Consider the following 24317-nt stretch of genomic DNA (forward strand, 5'->3'; position numbering starts at 1 on the left):
CCAGCCATTGACCTAGCAGTAAAGAATCCAGGCAGTAATGACCTACGCACGTCAAATGCCACTTGGTGCACGTCCGTTACACGCGCCCAAAAATAAAAAAAAAATTTCAGACGTGCATATCGGACATGCACCAAAAATGAAATTACTGCAAGAGCCACATAATAGTCAGGCGGTGACTCCATTTTGGCGTGCATTGGGCGTGTGTAGATGCTTACATGGCTTGGTAAATGGGCCTCTGGGTTTTAGAGTGGCAAGAAGATTAATTCACCAATTAGAGATGCTGTGATGGACTCTTAATAGTTATTACTGGTTTGCACCTATGCTGTTTGCTACATATATACATAAGTATTGACATACTGGGACAGACCAAAGGTCCATCAAGCCCAGCATCCTGTTTCCAACAGTGGCCAATCCAGGTCATTAGTTTATCCCAGAAAAGCTCAATACATTTTATGCTGCTTATCTCAATACATTTTATGTCTGCTCCGGTCGTTGTTGAAGTATATATAAGTCTCCCCTTGACAAAGCGGTATAATGCGAAACAGGCTCCTGTCGGGACAAGACGGATACCGGAGATTTAACGGAATGCGGACAAGCGAGATCCTTGAAGTGCAGGATGTTTAAAGTCACAGCATGATCTAATGACTTCAAAGAAGCTAGATGCTTTCAACAAGACAAAGATAAGTCAATTGCTTCTGCACTAGATTAAGCTCATTACATCAGTGCTGCAGTTTGTCTGCAGCTCAGAATTTAAGCGACAGTGCACTATAAAAATATATACAAAAAGAAAAACATAAATGAATTGTTGCACAGATAAGTTTACACACTAAAGGACATTTATAGTAAGCAAGTTGAGTGCACTATCAGAGGCTGGGGGCAGTCTACGATTATAAAGAGTCACAAAAGCAGAGGCTCAATAGAGGCATGATACAGAATGCCAATGTGACGGTATGAGACGTCCCCTTAGTAAACAGTACAAGGTGTATTGAGTAATAGCTGCTCCTCCTGCAGTTTGTTGTGTATACCACACTCCTCTACTTGTGTATCCCAGAAATAAGCAGTGGATTTTCCCCAAGTCAATTTAATAATGGTCTATGGACTTTTCCTTTAGGAAGCCGTCCAGACCCTTTTTAAACCCCGCTAAGCTAACTGCCTTTACCATATTCTCTAGCAACGAATTCCAGAGTTTAATTACATGTTGAGTGAAGAAACTTTCTCTGATTTGTATTAAATTTACTACTTTGTTGCATAAGTACTGCCACACCCATCAAGCCCAGCATCCTGTTTCCAACAGTGGCCAATCCAGGTCACAAATATTTTTTATTTAGATTTTGTTCACACCTTTTTCAGTAGTAGCTCAAGGTGAGTTACATTTAGGTATGTCAGGTATTTTTCTGTCCCAGGAAGGCTTACAATCTAAGTTTGTACCTGAGGTATTGGAGAGTTAAGTGACTAGCCCAAGATCACAAGGAACAGAATTGGGATTTGAACTGGCCACCTCTGGATTTCAAGACCTGTACTCTAACCACTAGGCTATTCCTCCACTCCAATACCTGGTAAGATCCCAAAAACGTACAAAACATTTTATGCTCCTTATCCCAGAAATAAGCAGTGGATTTTCCCCAAGTCCATTTTAATAATGGTCTATGAACTTTTCCTTTAGGACGCCATCCAGACCTTTTAAAACTTTCTTTATTTACTTCTACTGGTATGTTGGATTGCTTCTCATTTTTCCCCAAGTCAGTAGTTGCCAACAAGCATGTCTATTTCTAAATACCACTTTCACGTTCTGATCCCTCAGCCATGCCTTGTCCTAAAAGCTTCCCTTGGTTATAATGAAAATAAATCAGTTATATAAACCGCAATGCCATATCTGAAGAAAAATTAACAATAGCAAATATTACATTAGGTTAAATTTATAATCCTCCTATAGAGTTTAGAGATTATAAGCTTAGCACCACCAAGATTTTTTCATTTGGCTGAATTCCATCCTGACCAATACGGCATGAAAATGTATCAAAGCACACAAAATGTAAAAGCTAATACCTTGGACTTTGTGTCAAAAAAAGTAATAATAACTGAAAGGAAATATAATTGTTGAGAATTTGCATTAAGTAAACTGTGTCTGCAGATAGAATGATTTCCTTATTATACCAAATGACTATAATGATAGCAAAGAATATCATATTATAAGAATAAGAAATGGTTGTTTGCTCCACTGTAAGCATAATTATTCTTTCTAATATTCTGTCTGCATTGGCCGGCATTTCTGTTTTTCATCTCAGCTGCTACTTATTCAGTGCAAATATGTGGATACCAGATGAAGCTGAATACCCAGAATCAATGATGACCAGTGGTGCTATCTGGTTAGTGGTGATATTCAGACTGCTTATAGGGTAGCTACCCAGATGAAGTTAGGACAGCCTTTTTGCTACCTGAGGGGTCCTTTACCAAGCTATGGTAAAAAGGGCCCTGTGGTTGCGGCAGGGGCCTTTTTTTCCCACAAGCCAGGGCCCTTTTTACCTCAACAGGTAAAAAGCCCCTAAAAATAGAATGGCCACGCGATAAGATTATTCGTACCGTGTGGCCATGTGGAGGGGAGCACTTACCGCCACCCATTGAGGTGGCGGTAAGGGCTCCCGTAGTAACTCAGCACATGCTGCCCGATTATCGCTGGGTCAGCGCCATGGTAAAAATAACAAAACTATTTTCTGGTACGCCAGAAATGGTGCATGCTCGAGGCAGAACTATCGAGGCAGCTGCGTTTGGCTGGTTGTTTTTCCAGGTTGCCATGTGGCAACCCTTTTGTAAAAGGGCCCCTGAAGGAGTGATAGGCTATCTTGATTGCCATCCAGGGTGGAGCACCCCCTTATCCAGATGCGTTCCCCCGCCCTCCCTCCTTCAATCAAGAGGGTATGCTGAGCAGTCACGCAGCTGTCGGCTTTGCTGGACCCCTGCCCCCTCTGATGTCAACTTCCTGTTCCGGGGCAGGGGACCGGCAGAGCCAACAGCCGTGCGACTGCTCAGCGCAATCTTTGTTGCCTGCCCCCAGGACGGATGTCCTCACCTCCCCACCCTTGGTACACTAGAGTTGAGAGAAAATATTCAGCAGCACTATCCATACTGACAACTTATCCACCTGCTAACTGGATACTGGTAAGTGCCTTTGAATATGGGCCCCATAGTATTTTAAAAAAGAAAGAGGATTTAAAAAAATTTAAAACGTGGGCATTTGGCCTGAAGAAGAGAAATCTAGAAGTATACTTCAGGAGCATTTTATGACATTGGTACATGTTTACACATTGATATTGAACAGAAGTAACTTAACACTCTTCTCACCCAGCAAGGTTTGTCATCCCTATGCACTGATGTTTTCAACTATTAAGGATTATTATTTATGTGTGAGAGATAGATAGATAGATAGATACAGTGGGGGAAATAAGTATTTGATCCCTTGCTGATTTTGTAAGTTTGCCCACTGACAAAGACATGAGCAGCCCATAATTGAAGGGTAGGTTATTGGTAACAGTGAGAGATAGCACATCACAAATTAAATCCGGAAAATCACATTGTGGAAAGTATATGAATTTATTTGCATTCTGCAGAGGGAAATAAGTATTTGATCCCCCACCAACCAGTAAGAGATCTGGCCCCTACAGACCAGGTAGATGCTCCAAATCAACTCGTTACCTGCATGACAGACAGCTGTCGGCAATGGTCACCTGTATGAAAGACACCTGTCCACAGACTCAGTGAATCAGTCAGACTCTAACCTCTACAAAATGGCCAAGAGCAAGGAGCTGTCTAAGGATGTCAGGGACAAGATCATACACCTGCACAAGGCTGGAATGGGCTACAAAACCATCAGTAAGACGCTGGGCGAGAAGGAGACAACTGTTGGTGCCATAGTAAGAAAATGGAAGAAGTACAAAATGACTGTCAATCGACAAAGATCTGGGGCTCCACGCAAAATCTCACCTCGTGGGGTATCCTTGATCATGAGGAAGGTTAGAAATCAGCCTACAACTACAAGGGGGGAACTTGTCAATGATCTCAAGGCAGCTGGGACCACTGTCACCACGAAAACCATTGGTAACACATTACGACATAACGGATTGCAATCCTGCAGTGCCCGCAAGGTCCCCCTGCTCCGGAAGGCACATGTGACGGCCCGTCTGAAGTTTGCCAGTGAACACCTGGATGATGCCGAGAGTGATTGGGAGAAGGTGCTGTGGTCAGATGAGACAAAAATTGAGCTCTTTGGCATGAACTCAACTCGCCGTGTTTGGAGGAAGAGAAATGCTGCCTATGACCCAAAGAACACCGTCCCCACTGTCAAGCATGGAGGTGGAAATGTTATGTTTTGGGGGTGTTTCTCTGCTAAGGGCACAGGACTACTTCACCGCATCAATGGGAGAATGGATGGGGCCATGTACCGTACAATTCTGAGTGACAACCTCCTTCCCTCCGCCAGGGCCTTAAAAATGGGTCGTGGCTGGGTCTTCCAGCACGACAATGACCCAAAACATACAGCCAAGGCAACAAAGGAGTGGCTCAGGAAGAAGCACATTAGGGTCATGGAGTGGCCTAGCCAGTCACCAGACCTTAATCCCATTGAAAACTTATGGAGGGAGCTGAAGCTGCGAGTTGCCAAGCGACAGCCCAGAACTCTTAATGATTTAGAGATGATCTGCAAAGAGGAGTGGACCAAAATTCCTCCTGACATGTGTGCAAACCTCATCATCAACTACAGAAGACGTCTGACCGCTGTGCTTGCCAACAAGGGTTTTGCCACCAAGTATTAGGTCTTGTTTGCCAGAGAGATCAAATACTTATTTCCCTCTGCAGAATGCAAATAAATTCATATACTTTCCACAATGTGATTTTCCGGATTTAATTTGTGATGTGCTATCTCTCACTGTTACCAATAACCTACCCTTCAATTATGGGCTGCTCATGTCTTTGTCAGTGGGCACACTTACAAAATCAGCAAGGGATCAAATACTTATTTCCCCCACTGTAGATATGTGTGTGTGTGTGTGTGTGTGTGTGTGTGTGTGTGTGTGTGTGTGTGTGTGTGTGTGTGTGTGTGTGTGTGTGTGTGTGTGTGTGTGTGTGTGTGTGTGTGTGTGTGTGTGTGTGTGTGTGTGTGTGTGTGTGTGTGTGTGTGTGTGTGTGTGTGTGTCATATTGTCTTTATTGAAACTTGCAACAAGACAAACCAAGCATACAAACAAGCGATAAAACAAGCAATAAAACCCGCTAACTAATACATAAATAAAACCTTACTGGCCAATACCCCCGCCCCTCAACAAACCCTCCCACTCAGGGAGGCTGAAACGAAAAACCCCTCCAATGCCTTGCCCACTGTAGTCCAGAACAATGCTCCTTCTCCCTCACTGCCAGCTGCTGGACAAAATGTACCACATCCCCTGCCACCTCCTGTACAGACAGCCACTTCCGATATAATGAAGCTTGGCAGCGTGCCTGCCACAGGAAGTAACAAAGGGCTGCAGCGATGATATACAGTGTCTCCCTACACCACCCCTTTCCTTTTGGAAACCCTCCATAGGCCCATTCTGCATAAGATAGCTGGTGGAAGAAAGGAATCCCTAATTGGCGGGCTACTGCCTGACAGACTTGTTGATTGAACGGGCACTTGAGGAGGAAGTGGTCCATTGTTTCATCCTCCGTCACGCACTCCCCTCTCGGGCACTTACGATCATTGCTGTTTCTATTTTTCATGTTAGCTCGAACATAAAGCCGGCTGTGGAAAGTCAGCCAGGCCATGTCCGCAATCTTCCGGGGGAGGCGTGATGAATTGAGGAAAGCCAGACCTTCCTCCTGTAGTGGACCTGGGCAGTCCCTCAAGGCTAGACGTGTTGAAAAGTGTGTCTGAATAATGCGGTGTTGTAGCTGCCTCCTGTCCTCCTTCTGGATTTCCTGTACTGTGATACCCCATCTCTTCACCAATCTCAACAGAGGTGAGATGTACTGTGGCAAGTATCCCGCCTTCCCTCGCAGGGGCATTGCCTGACCTCCCCTCACCCAATCCCTCAAGTACCGCTGAAGCCAGGAGGCCATGCAGTCTGCCCAAGCCGGCCTCCCTTCCCGCAAGACCCCTCCCAGATTTTGTTGGAAAAAGAAACAACTAAAATGTACCACAGGGTTGACCATTCCCAACCCCCCCTCCCTTTTGGGCAAATAGGTCACCTCCCTCCGGATAATATTCATCCTGTTCCCCCATAGCTGTTGGAAAAACAAGCTGTATACTCTGGCATGTAACGATATAGGCAGTAAACAGACCTTGGATATGAACAGGAGAAGGGGTATCAGATAGGTCTTAATGACATGCAGTTTTTCCACAAACCGCAACTTATATGATTTCCACTGGGCCACCCTTTCCTCGACTCTCCCCAGCCCCTTCTCCCAGTTGATCGTATCATAGTCCTGTCTGCCTACCCAGAGACCCAGGATCCGTACTTCATCCCTTGCTACTGGGTACTGACTGGGAAGTTTGAAAGCTGGTCTGCCCTGTCCTACCCAAATTGCGGAGCTCTTATCCTGGTTTATCTGGGCCCCCCCAGCCTGTGTGTATTCTGCCATCCAGGTCTGAACTCGCTCGGCTTCCTCCTTGCTACTGATTACTACTGTGACATCATCTGCGTAGGCGACACATCGCCATGTGTGTGAACCCAAAGAGATGCCCTCTAGTTGACCGCTAAACCCTCCACTCAACCTTCTGAGGAAAGGATCTAAGGAAAGGACGTACAGCAAGGGGCTGAGGGGACACCCCTGCCGTACCCCTGACCTCACTGCAAAGCTCTTGCCCACCCAACCATTTATTAGAGTGCTACTCCTTGCATTGCGATACAAAGTCTGGATCCACCCTATAAACTGGTCGGGTATCCCATAGCACCGAAGCACTAGCCATAGGTACTCCTGGGACACCCTGTCAAAAGCCTTAGACTGATCAAGGGTCAGCAAATACTTTCCCTTTGTCCCACCTTGACTCCTTTCCACTATTTCACGGATGGTACAAACTGCTTCCACTGCCCCTTTCCCCTTCACCGAGCAAAACTGTGCTGAGGACAAGAGACCACCCACTGCCCCAGCCAGGCGGTTGTAAATAATCCTGGCCATTATTTTCCTATCTACATTCAGAAGACTTATGGGTCTCCAGTTCTCGATAAGTTCCAGATTTCCCTTCTTTGCGAGGAGAACCAAAATAGAACACTGCTGTGAAGGGGCCAAACGCCCGTTCTGCAAACAATTATTAAAAATTGCAGCTAACACTGGAATCAGGACCACACGGAATTTTTTGTAGAACTCTGGGGTCAGCCCATCGGGACCCGGAGTTGTACGTGCTGATAGCGTATCAATAGCATCATCTACCTCTCCTGTGGTAATGGGCCTAAGCAGTTGTTCCATCTCCCCCTCCGAAACCTTTTCCAAGCCTGGGGCACTCTGCACGTATGATAGCATGAAGTTAGAAACCAAGCTCTCTTTCCCCCACAATTGGGTGTAAAACCGAATGACCCTGGCCTCGATTGAACGTTGGTTCGTCAATCGCTGCCCTGCTTCATCTCTCATAGCATAAATGACCTTGTGTCCTACTGCTACCTTGCAATTCTGGAAAGGATCCGGGGAATACCGATGCCCATATTCCCTTTCCAGAAGCAAAGCAGCGTATCGATCATATTGCAACAGCCTCAACTGGGCCTGCAAAGCTTCTATCTCTCCCTTCTCTAGATGGTTGGAGACCGCGTGGTCCAATTGCTTACGAAGACGACAGCACTGTGCCTGTAACCCCAGACTCTGCTTCCTGGCTAGGGACCGGAAAAGGGCCTTGACTCGCCCCTTTACCATGTCCCACCAGGCTCCCTTATCATCCATCACCTCCCATAGTGTTTCTTGGTCTGCTAAAAAACCCTCAAATATTTGTCTGTTTTCCTCTACTTCTAATAACTTTGCACTCAGTTTCCAAAATCCTGGGCCTTTCTGCGCCCCTTCGCATATTGTTAAGACTGTGGAAACTAAGGCATGATCTGAATATTCCGTCCATCTATTCGGCTGCCCCTGAAACTTAGCCAACCCGCCTACAAAGAGCCAGTCAATACGGCTCTCCGTGTCTCCCCTTCTAAAAGTGAACCCCTTCCCTCCCGCCACCTCCAGTCTTGCCTGTTTTACAATTGCTGCCAGCTGGAGGCTGTCATAACCCACCTGACGCCTGGACCCCTTTCTATCTGCTTGCTGTAAGACCATATTAAAGTCTCCTCCAAATACCACCAATTTGCTTGTATATAAATACGGTTTCACCCGGAGCAACAGCTGCTTGCGTTCCCAACTAATCTGGGGCCCATAAAAGTTAATGATTCGCACTGCTACCCCTCTAATGAAAACGTCTAAGACAACACACCTCCCTATCTCCACCTCTATTTCCCTCGTAATCTCCACTTCTCGGGTGGCAAAAAGAATAGCCACCCCTGCGCATCTTTCTTTGGCCAGAGACCAGAATGAGGGCCCCCCTTTCCAATCTCTCTTGGCCCGGTGCAGGAGCTGCAAAGAATCCAAATGAGTCTCCTGCAACAGGATGCAGTCTACCTTGCACTGGGTCAAATCGCTAAAGGCGACAAATCTAGTTCTCTCTGCCTTTATGCTGGCTACATTCAGAGTTGCAAAGATTAAGGACAAGGCAGCCATGGTTTATTTCTTAAATTTCTTACCCCTCCTCATCTCTTCACCGCAATCCCTCTTCACAGATATTCCTGCCCCCATCATTTCTTCAGGATCCTCTATAATTTCTTCTAATTCCAAATCCTCCCACTCTGAGTCATCTTCCCCGGCTTTCTTTCTACCCTTTTTTTTCTTGGTTTCCTCTGGACCAGCCCTTTCCCCTTTCATCCCTTCCTTACCCTCCTCTATTTCCTGCATGAGGCCCTTCGTTAAACTAGTAGGATGTGATGTTAGACTTGGGGGTAACACTGCTGGCTCCTCTCTGTTAAGTCTTTCAGATGATTCATTCCTTGCTCCCCTCCCCTCCCTCCTCTTCTCCTCCAAAACCTCCCTTTGGGGTGGATTCATCTCAAGATCACCCTCTCCTTCACCTGAAACCTGAAACACTGCATATCGATTACTCTGGCTCTTCTCCAGAATATCTGTTCTCCCCGCTCGGGCTAGCCCCCTCCCCTCCTTCCTCCGACCCCCCTTCCCTCCATGTTTCCCTACCAGGGTCCATGCTTCCCCTTCTTCTCCCCCCTTCTCCCCACCTCCTTCTTCCATCCTTTCACAAATACCCCTTCTTTGAATGTGATCCAAACCTGATGCCCTTTTCTCCCCCTTTCCCTTTCCCTTAGTGCCTGCCTCTGTATGAATAGTGGTATTTGATTTATCCATTAATCCCTTTAATGCTTCCCGCTTCTGTCCTTGTATCCTTGTAGTTTCTGCTTGTGCCCCTTCCTCCCCCCTCCTCTCTTCCTCTACCTGATTGTGCGATGCTTGTGGGCACTTGCTAAAAGGGTGCCCCAAGCCTCCACACAGGTTACAGCGTATGGTAGTGCAGTCGCTGGTGTCATGATCTGTACTACCACATCGCGAGCACTTTAACACTGTACATGACATGCTTAAGTGACGGAAAGATCCGCACCTGTAGCACTGTCTGGGTTGTCCTGCATAAAAGCATTGAATTCGATCCCTTCCAATGTATGCGGCTGAAGGTATATGTTGGGTGACATAGCCTGCCTGTTTTAATTTTACAAGGGCACTCCACCCCCCCGCCCACACACGACTCTGGTCTGGTATTTTGCTTAATGGGGTCCTAATTTCGGCATACCGTCCCAACCAGTATGACAGGTCTGCAGCCATAAGAGATTCATTACGTACCAAAATGGTAATCTGGACTGCGTCCTGTCTACTGATGGGGACAGCCTTAAAATCCACCCATCTACCCTGATGCTGCACCTCTGTGTACTTTTCCCAAAACAGGTCCAAACCTCGCCCTGTTAAGAAACTAATATCATATTCAGGGATTCCCACAGGGTGTATGCATGCATACAAATCTTCAGGGATAAAGCCAAGGGAGAATACCATTCTTAAAACAACCTCTCTAGGTGGTGCTACCCCTGTGCCCACCCAACGCAGCTGGACAACATTTCGACGTTTTGGGGTAACACCGCTCCCGGGACCCCGCAACGGACCAGAAAATGGATTTCCCCTTGTCTCCATGTCTGACTCCTGCCTCCCCTCCTCCTTCCCTGTCTCTGCCCCTCCTCCCCGTACTACTGCTGCAAAGGATAAAGGGGCTGATACCAGTATGCTCCCCCCTTCCCCACTCCCTTCCTGCCTTCCTCCCCTCCCCCTCTCTTCCCCTCCCTCCTCTCCCATGTCCACTAACCCCACTATGTTCAGTTCACTTGTGCTGTTTCTGTCTCTTCCCCCTCTGCAATATTCTACTTCCAGTCCTTTGCCAGTTGCTGCTGTTCCCAACCAGCACTCGTTCCCTTGCTCTGCAACTGTCCCACTCAGACCAGGTCTGGGATCTGTCTCCTCTTGTAGCTGACACTCTCCTCCATGCACTTTCTCTGTTTCTGACACTGTCATACTCAGTCTGAGTCTTGGCTCCGCCTCCTGGTGCAGCTGACACTCTCCTTCATGTACTCTCTCTGTATCTGGCACTGTCTTACTCAGTCTGGGTCTTGGCTCTGCCTCCTGGTGCAGCTGACACTCTCCTCCATGCTCTGTCTTACTGGGTCTGGGACTTGGCTCCGCCCCCTGGTGCAACTGACACTCTCCTTCATGTACTCTCTCTGTATCTGGCAATGTCTTACTCAGTCTGGGTCTTGGCTCCACCTCCTGGTGCAGCTGACACTCTCCTCCATGCCCTGTCTCACTCGATCTGGGTCTTGGCTCCGCCTCCTGGTGCAGCTGACACTCTCCACAATTCTCTCTCTCCTTTCTGGGACTCCTGCTTTGATGGGCATGAGTTTCTGAGAAGCTCCCTTCTGCTCTTTCTTCTTGTTTCTGAGTGGCAGAATCTATTGGGAGCCCCTGCCTGTCACTGAGCTTCCCCCATGATGTCATCAGCACTTCTGATTGAGATTGGATGGCAGCTCTTGGACAGCCCTGCTCAGAGGTCTGCCCTATCAATTCTATCCATGAGTGACTGTGGTGTTCCCACGATGTTCCCGCCCTCTGTCCACCATATTTGCTCTCAGCTTCTTCCATCTCTTGTAGTACTCCACTACTCCATTCCTGTACTTTCCCATCCTCTTTAGTCTCTGTCTCCATCTGCAAAACCCCTTGTTTTTGCTCTACTTTCCCTCCCGTTGTTCCTGGTAACTTCTGTACTTGCTCAGTGTGTAGTGATTCTTCTCCTACCTCAGCATTCAAACTGTTCTGATTCTCCTCAGCATTCAAACTGTTCTGATTCTCCAGGCTGTCTTTCTTCTCTGTCTCTCCCAGCAAACCTGAGCTCTTCTCTGTGGGTTCGGCTATGCCCTGCCAGCTCTCTAAGTATAAGGGACGTTTTTGAATTTTTTTCAGTTTCATAGCTCTTTTGTGTTCCAAACTTGCCAGGCTCTCTTGCTGCATGCAGTGCTGGAGCCCCTCCTTATCCACAGTACCTGCCACAACTGGATTAGGAGCCTCTGTTCTACAAGGCTGGTAAGTGGATGGAGCACCTAGCTCTTGGGAATCCTGTAGGAAATAAAATACTGGTGATAAATGGGAATTATTTGTGTCAGTCTTGTCTTTCCCTCCTTCTGGCTGCTGCTGTTTCTCTTCCCCTGCTGTCCCTTCCAGCATAGCCTCTGGGGTGTCTGGAACCACGGAGTCCTGTGTGTCTCTGGGTTCTGCTTCCTGCTGGATCTGGGACTGCGTCTGGGTCTGCTGCATGCGTTCCCTGTTCAGGAAAACCTCACGAAGGGGATTATCTCTGCAGTTCTTTAGTTTTTGCAGCTGCCGTTGTTTTGCTGTAAGCCGCTTCTGGAGTGCTTCAACTCCCTTAACATACTTGTCTCGTGGGCCAGTGGAAGCCAGGTTACACATAGTTTTTGCTAGCTTCAGCCGCTTCCTCAGTACCTCTATTTCACCTTCTACTCGATTCATTTTCTTCACTGATCTAATTACCTCTTCAGGAGTCATATGCTGGGCCTCTTTCTTCTGCCAGGCCCTAGGCCTGGATTCCTTCTCCTCCTCTTCTTCCTCACTAACGTCCTCTTCAGACTCTCCGCTATTCTCTTCCACCACCTCTCCTCTGATACTGGATGCAGAGAACCCTGCTCTGGAACCCGGGCCCTGCCTTCTTGCCCCCTGTTCTTCACCCAGCTTAGGAATGTTATGGCCAGGACTTACAGTCAGGGTGAGCTGGCTCCTCAGCAAGCGCTGCTGGGCTCTGGTCCTTCCTCCGTCCACAGGCCTGGGCTCTCCTGGTTCTCCTGGTTGCATGCTTGGGGCTTGGGTGGAGGAAGCCTCCCCTTCATAGTGTTTCTCAGCTCCAAGTGTGCTAGGCCTTTCAGCCTGGGGCCCTCCTGCAGGGGGGCCCCCTCCCCTCTGCATTGTTCAGCAGCCACAGGGTACAGCAGCTCTCCTTTCAGCACCTCTTCACCACAGGTCTGTACTCTGTGTGTGTGTGTGTGTGTGTGTGTGTGTGTGTGTGTGTTTGCCAGGGAAAAGTACTAATCTTCACTGAAAAACTGCAGTGCAAAATTTTTAAGTAAATACACTCAGAAAGTTAAGGAACAACTAGGATCTTATTCTTTAGGTGCACAGCAGCTTTATTTACAGAAACTTACAGGCTAGGCATTCTCATTTCTGGGATCTTATGCAAGAAGAATGTGCATCAAGATAAATATTGATTGTAACCTGGATTATTAAATATACTGGATCACTGTGAACTTCCTATGATTAGCAAGTGTGGCCAGGCTCTGGATCCAGACGTTTACTTCTTTTTTCAGTTGCTGTATTTCTCTGGAGTTTTTAAAAATGGTTCTGCAGTGATTGTTTTGCTTGCAGAGAGATGATGGTGATTCTGGTGGCTAGTAGAAAAGGGTTTCTGTATTTGCAGAGTGGATGGTGGTGAAGCAGAAGAGGGTCTTGCCCTCTGTGCCGGTGAAGAGAGAAAGAGAGAGAGAGGAAGTGAGGTCTGCATTGACCCCCCCCCCCCCCCCCCCAATGCTTCTTATCTACTGGTCCCTCGTTGCTGACTTTGCCTGTACCTGGTTTACCCTTCTGCCTGCCGCCTGCCTACTGACATTCACCTATACCTAGATTACTCTGTTGCTTGCCCTCTGCCTACTGACTTTCGCCTGTACCTGGATTACTCTCTTGCCTGCCGCCTGCCTACTGACTGCCACTTATACCTGGATTACTCTCTTGACCTGCTGCCTGCCTGGCCGATACATTCTTTACCCCACTGCCAGCTCCATCCCGTAAGTCCTGCAGGCCTAGGGGCTCAACCTCTGGGGAACGGCAGTCAGCGCAAGTGAAACCCGGGGTTGTCCAGGGGCCAAGCAGAACCTGGTCCGAGTACCGGGCTCAGCAGCACTCTACTTGGTACAAGAACTCACAAGTCTGACAAGGAGCCAGCATTTGTAGTGCACTAGTCCCCCTGACATGCCAGGACAGTAATCGGGCACCCTAGGGGGCACTGCAGTGGACTTCATAAAATGCTCCAAGGTACATAGCTGTATCAATGCAAAGGTTGCTATTAAAGAGCCAGTGCTGCTTTTATTTATTTATTTGGATTTTGGGGGGTGCTTTTCTTGGCAGGGTCATGGCATGTCATGTGACTTGTCAAAACCACACTGGCCTATCCTACTGCTTATAGTTTAATTTATTGATTAAAATTACATACATAATCATAAACCAATTAATACACTAAAGCAAACACATAAAAACAAAAATCACTCATCTATACTAAAACAGTTGTCCATAAAATTTTTTGCTCCTTATAATAGTCTATGGGGCTTGTTTACTAAAGTACGCTAAGTAGTTCTTTACAGGTGGCCAACTTATTTACAACAGTTCTCCTTCTCTGCATATAATATGTACCTGCATATAATATGTAAACCACTTTGATTGTAACCACATAAAATCAGTATATAAAGTCCCATCTCCCTCTACAGAAACTTACTTTAAAAGCTGCAGTTGTTACTTTCACCACTCCTCTTCCTATTCACAAACCCCAGTCACCAGGTAAATGCGAGATATGCAGAATCACTGTCTAGAAATGCTGTTCCTTGTAGCAGATGTTAAAAGCTTATCAGTGTAAATAAAGATGGTACACACAGACTCTTTGTTGCCTATTTCTCAACCAGTTTGCATCCTGATTTACCTCTACAGATCCACCCTTAGGCTCCTCATATTACTTTTGAAATCCAGATGTAGCACATTCTGCACTCATCCCTGGCCTAAGTTTTGTTTTTAGTTTAACATGAACGTTTCATCCTGCCTTCCTTGGATTCTGAATCCTGTCAGATTCAAAATATTTCACTATTTTTTCCTTTTAGTAGTGGATCCAATAAAACTACCCAAAACAACGGAAAAAACAAATATGAGAGACAAATGTTAGAGATAATTACTTCTTTGAATAACTCAACTAGCCCATTGGATTTTATGTTTCTGTTTGAATAGCCTTAGGGGTAAATATTTAGCCAGCAGTGGTCAGTGATTTTTTCACTGCCGTCGGCTTTATGTCTAGCGGTGGAGATGAAAGCGGTAATGGAATTCAAACATGTGTGGGATAAACACAAAGGAATCCTGTTAAGAAGGAATGGTTCCATGGAATCTTAGTATAGATTGGGTGGCGATGTCGGTAATTGGGAAACAAAAAGGGAGCTGGGCAGACTTCTAAGGTCTACGCCCTGATCGTGACTGAATAGGGATGGGCTGGAGTGTAAATTTTAAGGGGCTTCAACCTCAGCTTCAGAACTTAGCACAAGAACAGTGCTGGGTAGACTTCTACGGTCTGTGCCCTGAGAAAGGCAAGGACAAATCAAACTCGGGTATACATATAAAGTATCACATACTGTGTAAAATGAGTTTATCTTGTTGGGCAGACTGGATGGACCGTACAGTAGGTTCGTGCAAGAAATGCGGGCACAGCATCGCCAAGGACTCGCTGCGACTGCCCATCATGGTGCAGGTAGGCGCGCGTGCTGTAGCACATGGGGGCGGGGAGCAGGGCTCGCATCCCGGCGATTGCGCTGATCGCTCAAAACCTTGCTAGCGCCCATTTCATTGCTTTCTGAAACGGGCCTTTTTTACTAGTGTTAGATATTCAATGCTGGGTCATGTAGGGACACTACTCAGTGAAATTGCTTTGAACACATATGGTCAATAGGTCCTTTAAGTAAGGGCTACTTCCAAATTGTCTCAAATAAATGGCCCTTAGGCATTTATTTTAAAAAATCCAAATTAAATCCAGTTATTGCTTGCAATTATTGTCCTATCTCATCCCTTCCATTTTTAGCTAAAGTTCTCCTCATGATTCAAGGGCCATTTTACTAAAAGTGGAATAAAATCTGTGCTTAACACATTATCACCACCCCCTCTTTATTTCTTTGTTGCTTTTATTTATGTTTCTTATATGCCTACTACTATATTGTGTATTTGTATTTTACCGAACTGGAGCCTGCCTCTACGGTATTGTGTAAGCCACATTGAGCCTGCAACTAAGTGGGAAAATGTGGGGTATAAATGTGCAAAATAAATAAATAAATAAAATAAATAATGTGGGACTTTACCAAGGGCTAAGCCCAGATTTAATGTAACACATGAATAAATTTAGGCATGGTCAATTACGCCAACTAAAACCTGGTGTAAATCCCAACGTCTAACTTAGGTACAGAGTGGGTGTATTCTATAACAATGCACATTGATTTTAGAAATGCCCATAACCACTATGCGATTTACGCACACCACACTACAGAATGCGCTTAGCAAGTAGTGCACATAAATTCTAATTAATGCCAATTAGTGCTGATAATTGCTTAACATCCAATTATCTATGCTGATTAACTTGTTAACTGATTCACATTATACACATTGTTATGGAATACGCTCGCTATCTGCACAGAAATCTCAAAGCGATATATAGAATCCCAGGGCATATGCAATTGTTAATTAGAGTGTGGTTTAGTGAACAGCTTGTGAGGTTTGATTAATCCTTCATTTGCATTTCAGTATTAACATCCGCTGCAACACTACAGTTTACTGTGTACCTGATGGCATTGGTAGGAGCTTTACCACATATACTATTTTAGTCAAGGAAAGGAGAAACAGGGGTGATATGATACAGACGTTCAAATATTTGAAAGGTATTAATCCGCAAACAAACCTTTTCTGTAGATTGGGAAGGTGGTAGAACTAGAGGACATGATATGAGATTGAAGGGGGGCAGACTCAAGAAAAATGTCAGGAAGTATTTTTTCACGGAGAGAGTGGTAGATACTTGGAATGCCCTCCTGTGGGAGGTGGTGGAGATGAAAACGGTAGCGGAATTCAAGCATGCGTGGGATAAACATAAAGGAATCCTGTTCAGAAGGAATGGATCCTCAGAAGCTTAGCCGAGATTCGGTGGCAGAGCCAGTGGGGGAGGCGGGGCTGGTGGTTGGGAGGCGGGGCTAGTGCTGGGCAAGACTTCTACGGTCTGTGCCATGAAAATGGCAGATACAAATCAAGGTAAGGTATACACAAGAAGTAGCACATATGAGTTTATCTTGTTGGGCAGACTAGATGGACTGTGCAAGTCTTTTTCTGCCGTCATCTACTATGTTAGTCACTGAAAAGGATACTGTCGAGTATCTTAAACCAGTTTATCATGCATATCTGTTAGCAAGCTTTAGTGAATTCTCTCCTATGTAATCTCAAGGGGGACCCCTTGACTGTATGCCTTTTTCCAGGGATTTGCCTGTTTTCATATAGAGCTACAGTCTGAATAACAGGAAGGGAGCATAAACCATTCTTTCCATCTTAATATTAGCATGGCAGACTAGACATTTGATACACAGTGGTTGATCAATTTGTCTGTCTTTCCCAGTATATCACTTCAGTGCTCTCTGATAGCCCTGCTTGTTTTAAAATAAAAATTCTCTAGCCAGCTGGAAAACTGTGCCTGACATGGTGATTTTTCTTCATTTTATATGATCTGTTCCATCTTCGATATCTCTGTTTAGAAATATGTATTAAGAATGTTGACAAGCGTAACCTCTATATCTGAGAGGGTATGTTTCTAGCATCCTTTGTGCTTTTCTAACTGAAATTCACAGCTACAATACATTGTGTTGTTGCCACTTGCAGGTGTAATAGTTTGTGTCTAAGGAAGGCTGTCTCTTGAATTTCGGATTGAAGTGGGTCCTACAGATTAAAACTAAAGCTTAATTAGGAGGAAAAGAGGCTGGTTTATATTCAGCTATAGCTCCTCCTTCCAGGGCAGTGGACCCAGAACACAAACAAAACCATTTCCAACCTGTCCTGAAGCATTAACATTAAAAAGTACACCAATCCCTGTTGATTTACTCAAGAAAGTTATGCTTGATGAACAGGAGGGAACACTTTCATAGACATGAAGGAAGCAAAGGAGTCTGTGAACAAGATTTCTATCACATCAATGTGAACATACCTGCCATAAAATCTTAAGAAAACAAAAAGATGATGAAGAAGATAGACCCATTTTATGAAAAAAAATTAAGAAGTGATTTGGAAATACAGTAGGATGCCAGTTATCCAGACTAACCTCTGCAGAGAGCAGTCCAGATAATGGAAAAACCGGATGATTGGACATTCCTTTTTGAAAAGATCACACACTTTGAGCATTACATGTGATGTTCTAAATTTTTTTTTATTGTTTATTAGGCATATTGGGGCTGATATTCAAAGTGATTTTAACAGGCAGGAGCCTCTCCTGCCTGCTTAAATCATCTGTTGCCGCCCAACCGCCAATATTAGGGATCACTAAAGTGGGGTGTGCCACTGAATATTGCCTCTGACCAGCCCCCCAAAAAGTGGGCGGTCAGGGTTGGGCCAGGGAGCGGCGTTGGGGAGGAGCCGGGGCTTATGCAGGCACTGGCAATATTCAGCCAAGGCCCACATAAGTTTAGCAGGTGAATTTAGGACAGCTAAAAAAAAAAACCCAAAACCCACTTATACCTTCTGAAACCTGGTGTAAATCCTGGCGTGCAAGTTAGGTGCGCAACCTGGAAATTCTATAACATTGTGCCTAAATTTTGGCAACAATTCTGACCTGCCCATGCCCCTCCCGTGGCCACGCCCTCTTATGGGTTGCATGTGAGACACATGGGGCATATAGCATTATAGAATAGTTTAAGCAGATTTGTGCATAAATCCACATTAGTGAAAACTAATGCCACTAATTGATTGTTAACGGCTTGTTAACTCATTAATTTGCATGCACATCTGCCCAGCGTGCCCAAGTTATATGTGTATGTCCAGCATTTAAGCATGAGAATTTGCATCACTCTCTGGCAAGCAGAAGTGGTCACACATAAATGCTACACATATATATACCTGGTTAAGCGAATATTCTATAAAGAAAATAGGCCTTCACTTTCCTTCATAGAATAGGCTTCTACCAGATACCATGGTATAGAATTGCCCTACACTTGACTCTCATATTCATTACATTCTCTGAAGAGAAATCTGAGATTTAGAGGGGCATTTTCGAAAGAAATGTCCAAGTTGTGATTTAGACGTCTTTGTAAAATGTCGAAATACGGGGGCGGGGAAAACCGTATTTTCAAAACAAGATGGACGTCCATCTTTCATTTCAAAAATACTGTCAGAGACATCCAAATCCAAGGGCATCCTTAAATTTAGACGTCCCTATATTTGGACATCTCTAGACATGGACGTCTTTGACTTTCGGCAATTTTTGAAACCAAAGACGTCCATGTCAAAAACGTCCAAATGCAAGCCATTTGGGCATGAGAGGAGCCAGCATTTGTAGTGCACTGGTAACCCTGACATGCCAAGACAAACCGGGCACCCTAGGGGGCACTGCAGTGGATTTCATAAAATGTTTCCGGGAACATAGCTCCCTTACCTTGTGTGCTGAGCCCCCCAAAACCCACTACCCCCAACTGTACACCACTACCATAGCCCTTACGGGTGAAGGGGCACCTATTTGTGGGTACAGAGGGTTTCTGGTGGGTTTTGGAGGGCTCACTATTTCCTCCACAAATGTAACAGGTAGGGGGGGGTATGGGCCTGGGTCCGTCTGTCTGAAGTGCACTGCAGTACCCACTAAAACTGCTCCTGGGACCTGCATGCGCTATCATGGACCTGAGTATGACATCTGAGGTTGGCATAGAAATGATAAGTAATAGTAGTAGTTAAATTACACGCATTGTTATAGAATCAGCACCAATTTCAGTGCCAATCCCTAGGCATGCTATATAGAATCTGGGGGTATGCAGATAATTAAATTTAATTTTAGTATCTGATTTTGTTTTAATCCTGTAGTTCCTGGCATATACATCAGTCTCATATTTTGATGTCACTTAGAGCCCAAATATTGAGGATTAACTGGCTAACAAATATAGGGGCCCTTTTACCAAACTGTGGTCAAAAGTGGCCTTAACGCTTGCTTACGCAGGCCTTTCCTGTGTGCTAAGTCCATTTCTACTGCAGGGGTAAAATGGCTGAATTTCTGAGTTTTTCTATTAATGTCTCTACGCGATGAAAATGCAACTAAATACACACTATTATAAATTAGCGCATCTAACAAAGGAAAAATGGCCTCACAGAGCTCCTAGATCAACACAATCTAATAGAGCTAAAACGGATCTTAAATAATCCTCTGTTCATCATCGGCCCAAAAAAACTTTGATCTTAATGTCTAGTCGCTAGTTGCTGCTATAGCCTCTGTTGCTACACAATTTTAATTTCAATGCTGCTGCATCAGATATTTCAACAACTATGACTACAAAAAAATTGGTAATTCAAAACTGAAAGGAAACTTATCTTTCAGTCGCACTTGCTACCGGCACTTATAACTTCTTTTGCTGGAGCTAGTTCCTTTTCCCCCTCGCCACTAGTCGACGATGGTCTTTTGTGCTTCTTTTTTGGATTATATTTAGCCGTGCCCATTAATGCCATGTCAGTTGCAGGGGTAAATGTTCACACCTAAATGCATAACTCTAGTGCATAACTTACAATTCAAGTTACACATGTAAGTGGGAGCCCTGCCAATGTCACATCCGTGCTCCATCCATGTGTACTCATTTCAGGGGTGTAGCTAGGTGGGACCATGGGGGCATTAGCCCCCACAGATTTAGTCCGGGCCCCCTTCACTTTTGACCCCCCTCCCGCCAACCCTCCCCCGCCACTTTCGACCCCCCCCCCCCACTGTCGCAAGGTACCTTTGCTGGTGGGGGTCCCCAACCCCTGCCAGCCTTAGTCTTAATCAGCGCCTGTCTCCGGCGCATTCGCTCACTTCGCTGATCTGTGCTGTGAGTCCTGACGTCCAGCAGATCCTGCACGTTCCTTTAAGTGGGAACATGCAGGACGTCAGGAACTCACAGCACAGATCAGTGAAGTGAGAGAACGTGCCGGAGACTGGCGCTGAAGAAGACTAAGGCTGGCAGGGGTTGGGGACCCCCGCCAGCAAAGGTACCTTGTGGCGGCGGCGGGGGAGGGGTCAAAAGTGGTGGGGTAGGGGTGGTGGCGGGGGGGAGGCGGCTGGGGGAGATGGGCTAAAATGTGCCCCCCCCCACCTTGGGCTCTGGATCCCCCTCCTGCTGAGGTCTAGCTACACCCCAATGCATGCATCAGTTCCAGAATAGTGGTTAGCAACCAACTATCACTTATGCACACAAGTGTAGCATTCTCACGCGTAAGTGCTAGTACTCTATCCGCCCGATATTTTTTTTAAAATGGCCACTAAAATGGCAATTAGGTGGCTATCTGGCGATATTCAGTGCCGGATAGCACTTAATATCACCAGTTAGTGGCTTAAAGATGGCCGATTATATCACGCGATATAACTGGCTATCCACCGATTTTTAAAGGAAAACCGGTCAAATTTGGTGACCACAATAGGTAGAATAACTTTGGCCGATCTGACTTTAACTGGCCAGCGCTGAATATCAGCTTTGCCACTTAAAGTCAGATCAGCCAAAGTTAAACTGGATATTGTTAATATATGTTACATCTAGAGACCCCCTCCACTGGAATGGTGGTGGGTAGAGCCATAGAGCCTAGGCTACTGAGGAACACAGAAATCTGACGATGGCTTGAAACTGGGTACTTGCTGAAGCAGGGCCTAGTTGACAAGTCAAACCAAGACCTGGTGTAACAAGCAAAGAAAGTTTTAAAGCCTAGATGAAGGAATAAATGACTGGAATAGCAAGGAGTCAGGTCAAGTAATTGAAATTAAAATGGAGTCCTTTTCATAAAATGGATACTTGTCCCTGCATTTGAAGTTAGAAAAAGTTGTTTATCACAAAGGATGCTGCAGGTATTGAGAAATTGTAAGAAGGGGGGTTTGGGGCTTCCGATCTAGCTTGTGGTCAGTAACTGTAAGAAAAACAAGATTTGAATAATAAAATATACAGTTTTAATGAGAGAAAAAGGGTATTTAAGAAGTGTGAATGTGGGTGGAGTTTGGAGATTTTCCCAACGTTACCCAGAGGTGCAGAACTACGGTCGGTTGTCCTGAGACTCTGACTGATGTGCGTGCCTGATTGATATATCACTTGGGAAAGAATAAATTCAATATTAACACTTATCTCCCTTGTCTGGATCTGTTTCTTGGCTACATACCTATTTCTCCTAATACACCTACACAGATACATTATTCTTGATAATATCCACATAAGCAAGTATACTCCTACTCATTAAGACATTATGTGGGAGAGCAGATGCACAAAGATGCTCTTAGATGTCAGGAGTCAGAAAACAGAGGTCATGTTTAAGGGACTTAATCAAAGCCTTCTGGAACTCCCTCTTCACCCCCGTGGACAAAGGTTCAGCGAGGGACGAGAGAGGGGGTAATTAAAGACAATATTCAATGCTGATCACTGGAAATGGCCCAGCATTGAATATCCAGGTTCAGCGCAGACTGCGGGAGACAATCCGGCTATATCCCATGGTCTCAATATCAGGCAGTATAATTTTAGTGCGCAAATGGCACTTACATTGAGGTAGTAAAGTTATAGAATGAAAGGATCATAGGTAGAAAAGCATAGCATGCAAGCCCTCTGAGGACAGGAAAATATCTATTGTACCTGAATGTACCTTGCCTTGGGTTAAGAATGAAAAGGCATGATCTGCAAGGCTTCGTTCTGTTTCTGTGAGTCTGACGTCCTGCACGTACAACATGCAGGACGTCAGAAACAGAACAAAGCCTTCGCAGGAAGAAGAGGACCTCCTCGGCTGGCGGGGTTTGAGGTCCCCTGCCAGCAAAGGTAGCCCATGGCGATGGCGGGCGAGGGTTGGCGGCGGGAGGGGGGTCGAGAGGGTCATCGGCAGGGGGTCCAGGGCCAAATCTACGGGGGCCCAGGCCCCCCTGGCCCCACGTAGCTACGCCACTGGTGCCCAGCCCTCTGCCCCGGAATGCTTATGCTTCTCTTTTTTTTCCCTCTATTCTTGGATTCAATGGAGTTCTTTTCCGCTCTATCAATTATAAACCGCTCTGATATGTCCTGAAGGGCAGTATATCAAATCCTTAATAAACAACTAAACTAAACTAAATTAAACTGCTTAGCTAAATGGATAGTGCCTGAATATTGCTGCTATACATATTATTCGACTGAACACCTTCGCTCTGCCCTGGCACTCTCCAGATCATGCCAGAGTGTTTAGAAAGAATTGTCATAACTTAGAACTCCATAGCTTCAGGATAGATACTTAGAATGATTTTCTCTTTGTAATAGTAATGTATACTGAGTGAAACATATGGAAATTTGGGGGATTCGGTAGTGCTGTAGGATGTGCTGTTGCTGATTGGAAGGTTAAAGGGCGGGAGGGTGGGGTTCACTTCTTTTGGAGGGGGAAAATGTAAAAAACGTACACACTGGAAAAAATAGTGTGTTTGTGTTTGTGTTTGTTAACTGTGGTGTTAATGTCTGTAACACTGCTGACTTTTTTGCTTACTGGTTTGACATTCACATTGTTTGTATCCATTTGAAGCTTCAATAAAGTTCGTCCACAAATTAAACAAAACTCTATCTTAACTTTTTAAAATAGTAATGTACAATAACTACATTTTTTTTCCTGTTTTTAGGCATATCCCTTTTGAATAAAAACATCATGTTCAGTGCAACTGATTTTGCAACTCATGCTTCTTTTCCCTCTCGCCAGCTCCTGGGCTGCTTTGTTATCCCAGTGGTGATAATACTATCCTGGTTCTGCCTCCTGATACGATACAAGGCAGTACACTTCATTGGAGTCGTGGTCTGCATTTTGGGGGTCTTCTGTATGACAGGAGCTGATGTCCTCATGGAAAGGCAGCAAGGAATGGGTGAGTCTTCTGAGGTTGGTGCTACAGGTTCTGGCCCTGGGGAGGTCAAGGAATGGCTCTCTGGCAATTTGTGCTACCTCTTATAAGCCCAGGGGTTCTCAGCTCAATCCTTGGGACACACATAGCCAGTCGGGTTTTCAGGATACCCACAATGAATATGCATGAGATAAATTTGCATACAAAGGAGGAAGGGCATACAAATCTCTCTCATGCATATTCATTGTGGGTATCCTGAAAACCCGACTGACTAGGTGTGACCAGAGAACTGGGCTGGGAACTTCTGCATTAGACCCATGTAAGGATCATCCAACCATGAACTTTTGATACTGCGTGGATTCCCCTTATGTAATAAAGACCTCTGTGGTCTCAAAAGCTCACATGCAACATCATTTCTGAATTATTCTCATGCTGATTCAGTTAAACATACCATGACCTACAAAGAACCATTTGGTATTTGTAAAATATTGGGAAGCCATTCAAAGCTGCCCATAGAGCAGTCTAAAAATAGATTCCAATTCCAACAAAAGCCAAGTTACATCTGCAGTACTTGTGAAAGCAGCAGAGTACTTACAATACAGCAAATTTTAAAATAATGTCCAATCCAATCAAAATTTGTCTACAAGCCACTAGTAAACTATGCCCAAAATAGTGTACATATACATCAGTGTATGCCAATGAACTTCCTGGGAAGTGAAACATGAAGAGCATTAAACAAACCATCTCATATCACAATGATGAAATGCTATTTTGAGGGAATTTTGTTGGAAAATAATTGCAGACAATACTAGTAACATCTGCCAATGATAATGCTACTGTCTACCAACTGTTACGTGCAAAGA

At 45.3% G+C, this 24317-nt stretch overlaps 1 protein-coding gene across 1 annotated transcript in view; it reads left to right on the top strand.

Annotated features, from left to right (window-relative positions):
- Window positions 1-24317, top strand: part of SLC35F1 (solute carrier family 35 member F1) — a 521249-nt gene that overhangs the window by 395403 nt on the left and 101529 nt on the right. The window contains exon 4 of the mRNA XM_030198548.1: window positions 23319-23478. Coding sequence (XP_030054408.1) covers window positions 23319-23478 — 160 coding nt within the window. The remainder of the gene's footprint in view (window positions 1-23318; window positions 23479-24317) is intronic.

This window comes from Microcaecilia unicolor, chromosome 3 (genome assembly GCF_901765095.1).
Source record: "Microcaecilia unicolor chromosome 3, aMicUni1.1, whole genome shotgun sequence".
NCBI classification, from domain to species: domain Eukaryota; kingdom Metazoa; phylum Chordata; class Amphibia; order Gymnophiona; family Siphonopidae; genus Microcaecilia; species Microcaecilia unicolor.